Genomic DNA, 13,215 nt, shown 5'->3' with positions numbered 1-13,215 from the left:
ACAGTTATCCCCACTAATTTCCATAAGTTATAGAGCCACTTTGGCCTGAGTTATAGAAATCATAGTAACATAATTAGTTAGAAGTTTCTGAAAGAAAAGCATTCTGTAAGTGCTATCAGATATGAAACAAAAGTTTTTATGGTTTAATAATAAATATATTACTATCAATATCTATCATTTACTGAGGCTTTAGTATGGTTCTTACAAAATTCTGAAAGAGATTTATTATCCTTCTCTTGCAACTTCAGGAACCAGAGGCTCAGACAGGATAAAACTAGCTCTCTGACTTCATTATGCTGGATTTTACTTCACCCTGTGGTATATGTGTATGTGTAAGTGTGTGCGTATATATATTTTTAACTGAAAGTAGTTAATCTCAAAAATATTGCTTATTCACAATAAATACATGTCAAATCATTATGTTGTATACATAAAACTAATACAATGTTATGTCAATTATATCTCAATTAAAAATATATACACAAAGAAATATATATATTAAAAAGTTGCCTATCTTGCCCTTGTTATCTCATTACTTAATTGCAATGTTTGAAAGAAAAGGAACATTTATTTTACACATAGTACCAACGGATGCTAAAGGAGGTGCTTTTATTACGTGATCTCATTTAACCATTAAGGAAAGACATACAGGATAAACTAGACAAGAAATCTGATATCCATAGCCACCACAGTTTGAGTAAACTAGACTAGAAGTTTGGTATCTATAGCCACCATAGTTCTTTATGTAGTCCATTAGCAACCAACAAACCACTTTTCCGAAAATGCTCGCTTTACCTCATTTGTGACCTTTGCACCAAAAAGCCAACCTGCTCCTCGGGGACTGATTGCCCAAGTATCCACATCTTCAGGATCTGACCAAACCAGATCACAAAACGCTCCTTTATGAGGAATTTCCTGGTTCCGTTCAATGGTTCGAATTTGATCCAGTGTTTTGATATCAGGAGATAAACCACCATGAACACACAAAATCTGCTCATCTATTAACTAGCAAAAAAAGGAAAACAAAGAGTTGAACATATAATAATAAACTCAGTCATATATCTAAATCCATCAGTGAGTGCTAATGATATCAATATAACTGAAATGGCAATTAGATAAAAATATGCCAAGTGTTACTGGCAGGAACATACTTGAGCTTTTTTTTTTAAAAAAGATTTACATAAACTTACAGCTGCTACTGTGAGCATGTCAAAAACTTTGGTACAGTATCTCCAAGCATTAGCGTTTCCGTATTTGGTTTGGCACTCATCTATGAGAGAAACAAAGAGTTCTCATTAATGAAGTTCTGAATCTGCTGATAAAACTAAGGAATACAGGGGAGTTCCCTGGTGGTCCAGTGGTTAGGACTCAGCGCTTTTACTGCCGTGGCCCGGGTTCAATCCCTGGTCAGGGAACTAAGATCCTGCAAGCCATGAGGTGCGGCCAAAAAATAAATAAATAAATAAAATAAGTAAAGAATACATCTAATACTGGGACAACAGAAATTTGCTTAAACTAGGATGGCAAGTTATGATGCATAGTTAGCCCTAGTAGGTCCTCCATGTAGAACCAGAAGGAGACCAGTGTCTAACTAGTCTAAGAATGTGGTCCTGCTTTTCATTCCAGAAGTGGCTCTAAGAACCAGCTGAAATTATTAGTCAAAATGCTATAATCAAGAAGAGTTGGGCTTCCCTGGTGGCGCAGTCTCCTATGCAGGAGACACAGGTTCGTGCCCCGGTCCGGGAAGATCCCACATGCCGCAGAGCAGCTGGGCCTGTGAGCCATGGCCGCTGAGCCTGTGCGTCTGGAGCCTGTGCTCCGCAACTGGAGAGGCCACGACAGTGAGAGGCCCACGTACCACAAAAAAGAAAAAAAAAAAAAAGAAGAGCTAAATATTAATTTCACATAACCCAAAGCAAAAGCTTTTGTCTTACTATTAATACCGGGGGGAATTTCCTGGCGGTCCGGAGGTTGGGACTCCATGCTTTCACTGCTGAGGGAGCAGGTTCCATCCCTGGTTGGGGAAGTGGGGCCCCGCAGGCCAAATAAATTAAACTTAAAAAAAAAAATACTGGGCAATTCTATCAAACAGAGTAATGTATTTAATGTGACTACCTTATTCTAGCAGGATAATCAAACGAATTAGAAGAGCATGGATAATTCCCATTTCAACATTTTTCAGGCCTAGGGTGCCTCTTCTGAGATTTTCTGCAAATTGTGCAACTACATACTTGAGTTCCATTAAGTACCCCTGTAGTCATCACTAAGGACAAACTGCCAATCAGTTCTTACATATTCTCAGCTGAACATTCTCTCTGCTGTCTACAACAGTTAATAGGGTACATTATCTCTTCTCTCAGTTAATACCACTAAGTTCTGCTCTTTGGCTTCTTCCTTAATTTCGAAAAAAAATGGATGTATCACTAATTGCCCTAAGTACGGCTGAAAATGATACAGGATATAAGACTGTGGGGTATGGTCAATCCTCATAATTTTCTAAATTATATCTCTACATGAGGCAGGGTCCTTATTGTAAACGTCTCATGAGACAGCTCTAACATTGAGCTCAGTTTACCAGCAGGAATCTTGTGAATTTTTCACCTTAACACGTAAGCAAAGCACTTGGTTCATAATAACTGCTAACCATATATTTATCAGTGTGAACTGAAGGCCCAATATAATAGCTATATATAGACATTTTTACTACTTTAAAATCAATGTTAAGTTCCATGATGACTAAAACTGTCTCCCTCCTGAGGAGCAGATAGGCTTCCTCTTATCAAACAAAACCATAGATGAACACTAGAGCACAGCTTGGGATGAAAAAAATTCAATACTAGATGTTGTGCTGTTGTCATTTTCTTTGGTCAAGGCATCTTGATTAAAATGTCCTCCTTCCTCTCCCCCTTTTACCTCTTTTGCCCTACACTGATATGTTGGTCAAATTCTGGGGTGTAATTATATATGTAACATTAATCTTACACAGTTGGAGCCAGTTGCTTTCACTGAGCTAACACCACATAATGTATTATCCAAAATACTGATTATTTTGCAAAAGAATCAAACACTTTTTATTCCAAATGATATTTGGCATTTTGTGAATGAAAATCTGAAGTAACTTCTAGAAAGGAGATAAATATTAGCCATCTAACTTTTCAATTCCTATTAACAGTATATCAACAATAAATTGTTGGGGAGTTCCCTGGTGGCCTAGTGGTTAGGATTTGGGGCTTTCACTGCTGTGGCCTGGGTTCAATCCTTGGTCGGGGAACTGAGATCCCACAAGACACGCGGTGCAGCCAAAAATAAATAAATAAATAGATAACAATACGTTGCCAAATTTCTCAATTTAATAATTGATAATGGCTGACAAAATCAGGAGTAAGAGAGTTCAGCTTATCTTTATAATGACAGAAGATAATTCAAAATATAAAGTCTAAAAACTAAAGGGTTATGAAATTAATATTTTCAAATCTCTCAATATCTTCCTTAATTGTGTTCAAGGAAAATTCTTATTAATAATATCAACAGGGCTTCCCTGGTGGCTCAGTGGTTAAGAATCCATCTGCCAATGCAGGGGACACGGGTTCGAGCCCTGGTCCTGGAGGATCCCACATGCTGTGGAACAACTAAGCCCGGGCGCCACAACTACTGAGCCTGCGCTAGAGCCCGCGAGCCACAACTACTGAAGCCCATGTGCCTAGGGCCTGTGCTCCGCAACAAGAGAAGCCACTGAAATGAGAAGCCCGCACATGGCAATGAAGAGTAGCCCTCGCTTGCTGCAACTAGAGAAAAGCCCGTGCACAGCACCGAAGACCCAATGCAGCCAAAAATAAATAGATAGATAGATAATAATAATAATCTCTACAGTTCTGTTATCTACCTCCTTCAAAGAGCTTCCTAACCTCATTCTGAAAAACTTTCAACCATATAAAAATTTTATAGAAGTAGCTATTTTGCTTTTAATGGCTGCATTCTATTTATGATCTGAGGTCCTAGTATTATCTGGAGAAAGCACACAGATTTACAGTACATCCATCCAGTATAGTACAGTGCAGCTATAAAATAACATCAATGAAGTGAAAAGGCTGATCACAATATTAAAAAACAAGTATGATCCCATTTTAGCTTGGGGTGTGTGTACACACGTATGTATAAACACACACACACATACATATATATAGGATAGGTTCTCAAACTGAGTGTGCAAAACATTCCCTTTCAGCAGATTCTAAGGTCCCACCCCAAAAGTGGCGCCTAGCAATCTACATTTTTAACAAGCATCCCAAATGATTCCAGTGAGATAAACTGAAGACTACACTTTGAGGCACTGATCTAGAAAGACATACACCAAAAAGTTAAAAATGGTTCTCTCAGACTACTATGTATAAAGTAATAAGCTACAAGGATATACTGTACAGCACAGGGAATACAGCTAATATTTTATAATAACTTTAAAAGGAGTATAATCTCTAAAAATACGGAATCACTACGTTGTACATCTGAAACTAATATTGTAAATCAACTATACTTCAATTAAAAAAAAAAGAATGGTTCTCTCTACATATCAATAGTCAGATTTTCAACTGACTGAGGGAAGAAAAGGAGTTAAAGGTGAGAAAGTGGAAAAAGATTATCTGTATTTTCTAATTCTACTATGAAAAGCACATGTATGACTTGTGTGGCTTTTTTCCCAAAGAGGAAGGTAAATCAATATTCAGAATCAGAGAAATAGAAGGTCTTACCATAAAATCCATACACCTGTGTAATCTGTCTACTCTCATGATTTCCTCGCAAAAGTGTAATACGATCAGGCCATTTAGCCTTTAGTGCAAGAAGGTAAGTGAAGGTCTCCAAACTATAGTAACCTCTGTCTACAAAATCACCCTGTAAAGTAAAAATTTACAGTTACAAACAATACAATAGCAACAATATTTTTTAAAAATTATACCAAAGGGCACAAACTCAAGAGACACAGCCCAAAATAACAAAAATGAAGAGTTACACATTGAATTATTTGGAAATTAGGTTTTAACAAAAAATTCAAATGGAAATAAATAAGCTGTTCCTACTAAATGTTTGTGCTAGTCTTATGCTACAGGAGCCTACAGGAACCTGCTGTGCAATCCTCTCAAGGATTTTCCCTGCAAAACCACCATTTTTTCAATTCTCTGTTACCTACATTAATAAATGTTTCTAAAAGATCACGTGTGAATCAAAAAACTTTAAATGAATTTCAAAAATCTTTTTAACTGTATCAAAAGAGCTGTCAACTTGAAGAAAATAGTTTTTTTGTAAAAGCAATTACCATAATTATAACAGTATTCTACATTTAGCTTTGTATTTAACAACTACATAAGAGGATATACTATTTACACTTCCCATTTATGTTTTACTCGGGCCAATATTAGACCAATAGGAAAACAGCTAAAAGATTAGAAAAGTGACCCAGAAATTTTCAGAAGGAAGGAAAATAACAGAAGGACTCAGAAAAAGTTCAACAGTAACATTATATTACAAAAAGAAAGTAAGCAAATATCTACCTTAACAGCAAATGTGTATGTGTATATTAATCAAGCCACAGATTAATAACAGGTGAAAATGAATGCTCAAAAAAAATCTGATAAAATAAAAGTAAACTGAAGATTTATGCCTTAAACCTGTGGGCTATTTTACAGCCTAACCATTACTGAGGGCTACAACCCAGTCCTGTGTATACAGCAGTTTACAAAAGCAATTATTCTCAACTAGAGGACACAGCAAAATGTAGAAAAGCATAGAATCACCTTTTCATGTATTTAAATAGTGATTGTCACATGGCAATGAAATTATTACATAATTTACATGTAGTAAGTCAGATCCCTTCCATTTAAAATAAGTACTTGACATCACTGGTGTTTACATACCATAAATATGTAGTTTGTGTCAGGAACCTGACCTCCAGTTCTGAATAGTTCACAAAGGTCATAAAACTATAAAAGAAAGGCAATATATGCTGATTACAAAATCCTGTGAAGGAGTAAAATAATAAAACCAAGGCCAAACTGTATAAAGAAGCAGTTAATTAAGAGGACTTCAAATATTTACATTTATACAAAGAAATGAAGTGCAAACTAAACTGCCAAGCACACAGCTCCCAAGCCTTAAAAAAAAAAAAAGCACTAAAATGAAGCTCAGTTATCACTAAAATCATTCCTAAGTCATTAATGTTATAGGCAACCCCCTTTCAAATTTCTTTCATACTTCTCCCCATCTATCACTTGAGAATTTGAAATCATTTATCAGTTACCTGTCAATAAGCTAACCCAATCACCTTGCCCCACCTTCAGCATCTATCTTAAAGAGATAAAAGATAAGGAAACAAGTGGATAAGAATTTCTTTGGAAGAATGAAGTTACATGACACTTTGTAGTGTCGGAAAGAGCAGATCAACCTACCTTCTTACACTCTACTTTGGAAGATGTGTACCCTCAGCTTCTACAGCTGTGGAGAGTCTTCTCAATAATCAGTAGAAAAAGAAGAGTATATTTCATCATATTCTACTTGACTGAAAATTTAACTGACAAAAATGTGCGTTCGATAACTTCAGTCAACTCGATTATCCTAATCCTACTTCCAAAAGTCACAGTTTTTCTGAAAAAGGATTTTAGATTAAAGGAACTGACTATAATATACCATACCAACTACAACCAATAATTTCCTTCACATCTATCTTTTGCACTTGAAAGTAGTATTACTACTTAAATTTCTAACACTTAAAACAGTACAGAAATCTTAGTCATAGTGAACAAAACTGAAATTTAAAGATTAACTACTGAAATAAAGTACTACCCTTTGTAGCAATGTTTCATAAGTCTGAAGAGTTGTCACTTGCGTAAAAAAAAAAACTTTAGAAAGTTTAAAATAAAATTTTCCTATCTTCTTAAAATTAGCAAGCAAACAAATGAAACAAATTCAGTCTCAGTCAACTGGTAGACTATTATTTATTCAAAATATATGCTGTCCATTTCTACAAAGTGGAATCCCTTCCTTTGAAGGAATATACTTCTCACTTCCCACCACATAGATATATATATGATGTGTGTATGTATATCATATATATGTATAAATACAATCACACACAATATGAGCAGTAAAAAATAAGTATATATATACACATATACATATATGTGTTTGTGTTACTTTGGCCTAGTAACTCCACTTCTGTGACTATATCCTAAAGGCAAAAAAAAAAAAGTCTGTATAACATAAAGAAAATGCATCATAGCATCATTTCTAATAACAGAAGAAACAACCTTCGTAACTAACGTAAGGGAATATTAATAAAGTATGATCTACCAATTCGAAGACCTGGACCTTAGGCAGTCATAAATAATGATTATAATGGAAACTATGTAGCAAAGTGGGAAAATGACTAGGGAAAAGAATGGAACACAAAACTATACCTCTAATATAACTATACAATTTTGTCATGTAAAAATTGAGTATGTACACACTCAAAGTCAGGAAGGAAACATGAAAAAGTTTTATGAAACAATTGCTTCTATAAAAGTGTGGTGAAAGAGTGTCCTTAGACTTTACTACTGATGTCTGTAGAAACACATTCTTGAATAAAAGCTTTGTAAGTTTCCATTTAACTTATATATATTTAATGGATGATCAAAAATTCTGCTTTGGGGACCCATAGTTCCTACTCCATATTGGTAGTTTTTTCCAAAATTCTTTAATATAATAAATATTTACTGAAAACATATGCAGACAATTAACCTTGTCATACATTACTGGAAGCCCATCTCATTATTTCACAAATAATTTCTACCATCTATTGTATGTTTTTCATATCACACACACTCTGTAAATGTTCTCATTTTAAAACAAAACCAATCCCGAGAAGTGGATTTTATTCCATTATTAGAGGCAAGGAAATAGTTGGCTAACTCAGCAGTTTTTAAACTTTCTGGTTTCAGGACCCACTCATAGTCTTAAAAATTACAGGTCCCCAAAAAGCTTTTGTTTATACGTTATATGAATCAGTATTAACCACATTAGAAATTTAAAGTGTAACACATACCTTCATACAGGTATGTGTTACAAAAGGGAAGAGAATTTTAATAACCTTTAGAGATAATGGTGCATATTCTTCTTTTAATACATCAAAACTTGACAACTGGTCTCTTCTCAAACTCTGTTAGATAAGTTGGTCTAACACTTTGAGTGGGTAACACACTGGTTATTTGGAAAATGGAAATGACATTTCTTTATACATCATCAAAAAAATATTTGTTAATTTACTCACCTCATCAGAAAAGTCTTTTAAGTATCAGAAGCTAGTAGCCTCATGGTGGTAAACTCAAATTTTCTAAAATTCCAATATTTCACTTGAAAACTCAAATACTGTCATCAGCAACAAATAACGTCAATTGTTTTCCTTGAAGTGACTGGCTCACTTTGTTCACTTTTGCAAAACAGTTGCTAAATACCTGTAGTTTGTCATTCATTCTCTCAGGTAAAAACAGCGTTCCATTGAAAAAAAGAGGCTATTTCAGCAGGAGATGCAAAGAACTGCACAAGTACTTTTCTTTTGAGCAAACCATTTTTCTTTGATATGCAGTAGATGTGCTTTATGCATACTTCCTATTTCATCACAGGGACTACTCAAAAGATGTATCTACTGAGGGGTCAAGAGTGCCAATTAATATTACTGCTTCATCATGGACATTCTTAAGTGATACTGGCATTTTATTTTACTGTACATGCATGCATGCTGGTGAAGAATACAATGACAACCAGCATAGGCTGGTGACACTCCCTTGATTCATGCTGAGGCACCAACAGTTTTACCCTCAGTTGATTTTCTGCCAACTTACAGATGCTCAAGGGTCCACAGGCCATATTTAAAGAACTGAAGAGCTAGCTGAAATGGCTTCTTAAACAGCTGTTATGTACCCAAGCAGGACTTAACTTAAACCAAGCTCTGTCTGACACTGAAGTCTACAATCTCCTCACTAGATTACGTTGTTTCAATGCTTCTCAGCAACTGTATGCTTGTCAACATTTCTTATGAGTTTATTTATACTCATAAACCAATCCTGCAATTCCAAAACTAGCCCAAGGGGGAAGACAACTGTACAAGTCCCAAAAGATACACCTTACATTTGACTAGTCTGCAGACATTTAGAAGCTCCTCAAGTCCCATGCTTTTGATGAGCAATTGTTTTAAAGGGTCAAGTACAAGAGAAACACGGCTCAATTTGGTGGTAGTCTTAAAATAACATGGGCTGGGAGTTCCCTGGGGGCCTAGTGGTTAGAATTCCAGGCTTTCACTGACGTGGCCCAGGTTCAATCCCTGGTCGGGGAAGTGAGATCCCACAAGCCGTGCAGCCAAAAAATAAATAAATAAATAAATAAATAGCATGGGCTATTGGGCACCCAAATGAGTTTCAAATCTCAGCTCTGTCCCTTAGTAGCTGTGCGAATTTGGGTTAATTCCTCAATCTTTCAACTCAGTTTCCTTCTCTACAAAACCCTACCTCATAGGAACCTTAAAAAAAAAAAATTGACATGCAATATGTGAAAAAGTACATTATTAATGTCAAAACACAAGATAAATGAAAGTAAGAATTGTACATTTGACTGAAGGTATATATAATCTATCAGTAGAAGTGCAAATTTATTATCTGAATTAATTTTAGCAGTTTGAAATTGTCTCTAACTTCCTGACCTCTGATTATGACTATAATTCATATTATTGAAAAGTCTTGGGGAATTCCCTGGCAGTTCAATAGTTAGGACTCTGCACTTTCTGGTTTTTTTTTTGCAGTACGCGGGCCTCTCACTGTTGTGGCCTCTCCCGTTGCGGAGCACAGGCTCCGGTCACGCAGGCTCAACGGCCATGGCCCACGGGCCCAGCCGCTCCGTGGCATGTGGGATCTTCCCGGACCGGGGCATGAACCCGTGTCCCCTGCATCAGCAGGCGGACTCTCAACCACTGCGCCACCAGGGAAGCCCAGGACTCTGCACTTTTACTGCCAAGGGCACGGGTTCGATCCCTGGTCAGGAACTAAGATCCCACAAGCCTCGTGCTGCGGCCAATAAACACAGGTAACCCCTCAATTTTAATATTATAATCAAGGGAAAGCATTACTTGGTTTATTTCAGCTTTTAGAAATATGTTAAGGCACTGCTTACATTAATACCCTTTATGTTAGCAAAATACAAATATTTATTATACTTTTGGAGAGAAGTTACATGGAAATTAAGAAGAACTCCTAAGGTCTACTTTAGAGAACTAGAATTTTAACAGATTAAATATGACATAGTGGGGGCCTCTATTTAGAAGCTGATAACATGCAGATGTCATTTATTATAACCTCACACATCCAAAGAACAGACTGAAAAACCAAAAAGAAAAGAGCTAAGTAGTCAAAATAGAACTTTATGGGACTTCCCTGCTGGTCCAGTGACTAAGAGTCCACCTTCCAGTGCAGGGGACGCAAGTTCGATCCCTGGTCAGGGAACTAAGATCCCACATGCCACGGGGCAGCTAAGCCTGCATGCCGCAACTACTGAGCCTGCACGCTCTAGAGCCCTAGTGCCACAACTAGAGAGAAACCGGCAACGAAGGGCCTGCGCGCCGCAGCGGAGACCCAGGGCAGCCAAATTAAAAGAAAAAATAAATAGAACTGTACTCATGGAGCAGCCCTCAATCACAACCAAGCTACACACATTTCTGCTTCTTTAGGCAGTCATAGTTAAGGTCCTGTAGGAATTCATAAATACTATATTGTTCACAAATATTATGTCTGATAGCCCCAACTCCATTGCATGCACAGAGCAGGCTATGAGTGTTCTGTTCAGCTTTCATTTCCCAGTAAAAAAGAAAAAACTACAAATACACAGTTTTCTAACTAGGCTAAACACTAACAGTAAGAGTCTAAAGATGAGGTGTACCCCTCCTGTCAATGCTCTGAAACTCTTAAAAACAAACAAAACCCCAGCAGATGAAAAAATGAACTTTCTCATCCCATTCTAGCACTGACTTGCTGTAAAATCATGCACCAATAATTTTATCTTTCTGAACTGCTGCTATTCTCATTCCCACTAAGGAAATGATAAATTTTCAATAAATTTCAATAAAATTTTCAATAAAATATGACATTAAGTGAACAGAACAGAAATGAACAGAATGAATAGAAAATTAGTGCCTAACACCAAAGCATCTGCTATCAATCATAATAACTAGGAGCAGCCCGCATTTGTATTTTATACCTCCCCCGTCCACAGAGCAATAATGCTTCTTCACTTTCTAAGTATTATTTCAACAAAGTCCATGAATAATTTGACCACTGCTTTTATTCACTTTAACAGTAAACAGGAATCATTAATGTCACACAGACTGAGGCACCCTAGCCAACCACCAGCATTTTTTTTTTAATATTTTGCAGCACAACTGGAAACAGACATGGACAGACAGTACAAAAGCTAAAAATCTCCGCATGAAATTTTACCTGTCCATGTATGTCTCCACACACTGTTACTGGTGTTGATACTGGCTGGACGTTTGACTCTTCCAAGAGGAGGTCACAAACATAGTCACATAGCCGCTGTAAGAAGAGAAAATAAAATGCAACCTTTTATTACAATATTAAAACTAAAGACCAAATGCAAAAAAGACAAGAACTAATCCGTGTATTGTTTCACAGGAAAGGAAACTATGATGATTCTGGGATTCGATTTCTGTCAGCTTTTACCTTCCTCTCACAATGCCTATTCCAAAATGCAAACTCCCTGGCTTACAGGTAATAGGTTCTAGAAGACAGAGAACTCTGCAAGGAACTGTAAAATGATGTTTTTCAACAAAAAAATGCAAAAGTCAATAAAGAGGAAAAGGTTTTTACCTGCTAATTTTTTTTTTTTTTTTTTTTTTGCAGTACGCAGGCCTCTCACCCCTGTGGTCTCTCCCGTTGCGGAGCACAGGCTCCGGATGCGCAGGCCCAGCGGTCATGGCTCACGGGCCCAGCCGCTCCGCGGCACGCAGGATCCCCCTGGACCGGGGCACGAACCCACGTCCCCTGCATAGGCAGGCGGACTCTCAACCACTGCGCCACCAGGGAAGCCCTTATCTGCTAATTCTTAAAGTACATTGCAAACCACGCACTTACCAAATATGACCCAGCAACTGCATTCTTGGCAATGAAAATTTATGATCACATAAAAACCTGTACACAAAGGTCCATAGAAGCTTAATTCATAAGAGCCAAAAACTAGAAATAAATCAGTTGTCCTTCAACAGTGAACAGTTAAATTATGGTACATTCACACCGTGGAATACTATTCAGCAATAAAAAACAAACTACTGACACATGACAATCTGTATAAATTTCAAGGGATTTATGCTGAGTGGGGAGAAAAAAAAAAACCTATCCCAAAAGGTTATATACTGTATGATTCCATTTATATAACATTCTTGAAATAAAAAATTTATAGAAATGGAGACCAGATTAGTGATTGCCAACGGTCTAGGAGGTAGGGGCAGCAGGAGGGAAATGCGTATGGTTACAAAAAGGACAACATGTGGACTCCTTGGGGTGATGGAACTGTCTGTATCATGAATGTGGTATTAGATACATGAGACTACAGATATAACAATACTGCATAGAACTAAATACACACACAAATGAGTACAAGTAAAACTGGAGAATTATGAACAAGATCGTGGAGTGTATCAATGTCAATATCCTGATTGTGGTATTTGTTCCACAAGACGTTACTACCAGAGAAAACTGGGTAAAGGGTACATGGGATCACTTGGTATTATTTCTTACAATTGCATATAAATCTACAATTATCTCAAAATAGAAAGGTTAACAAAATTAATCGCAAAATGTACATTTAAGAGTCACTCTACCTTTTAAAAAGAACTCTAGGGGAACTTCCCTGGTGGCGCAGTGGTTAAGAATCCTCCTGCCAATGCAGCAGAAACGGGTTCGAGCCCTGGTCCGGGAAGATCCCACATGCCGTGCAGCAACTAAGCCCGTGCACTACAACTACTGAGCCTGCACTCTAGAGCCCGCATGCCACAACTGCTGAAGCCCACGTGCCTAGAGCCTGTGCTCCGCAACGAGAAGCCACTGCAATGAGAAGCCCATGCACCGCAACAAAGAGTAGCCCCTGCTCGCCACAACTAGAGAAAGCCCGCGCACAGCAACAAAGACT

General features: G+C 37.2%; 1 protein-coding gene and 1 non-coding gene across 2 annotated transcripts in view; one reads left to right on the top strand and one right to left on the bottom strand.

Moving 5' to 3' along the window:
• PPP6C (protein phosphatase 6 catalytic subunit) overlaps positions 1-13,215 on the bottom strand; it is a 34,019-nt gene that overhangs the window by 5,489 nt on the left and 15,315 nt on the right. The window contains exons 2-6 of the mRNA XM_030858686.3: positions 11,508-11,603; positions 5,907-5,972; positions 4,746-4,887; positions 1,191-1,270; positions 796-1,005 (exon numbers count right to left, since the gene is read on the bottom strand). Coding sequence (XP_030714546.1) covers positions 796-1,005; positions 1,191-1,270; positions 4,746-4,887; positions 5,907-5,972; positions 11,508-11,603 — 594 coding nt within the window. The remainder of the gene's footprint in view (positions 1-795; positions 1,006-1,190; positions 1,271-4,745; positions 4,888-5,906; positions 5,973-11,507; positions 11,604-13,215) is intronic.
• Positions 1,344-1,415, top strand: TRNAK-UUU (transfer RNA lysine (anticodon UUU)). The gene has a single exon. It is a non-coding gene; the product is annotated as a tRNA-Lys (tRNA).

This window comes from Globicephala melas, chromosome 6 (assembly GCF_963455315.2).
Source record: "Globicephala melas chromosome 6, mGloMel1.2, whole genome shotgun sequence".
Classification (NCBI taxonomy): Eukaryota; Metazoa; Chordata; class Mammalia; order Artiodactyla; family Delphinidae; genus Globicephala; species Globicephala melas.
The sequence above is the reverse complement of the archived record's forward strand: the minus strand, read 5'-3'. Positions and strand labels throughout refer to the sequence as shown.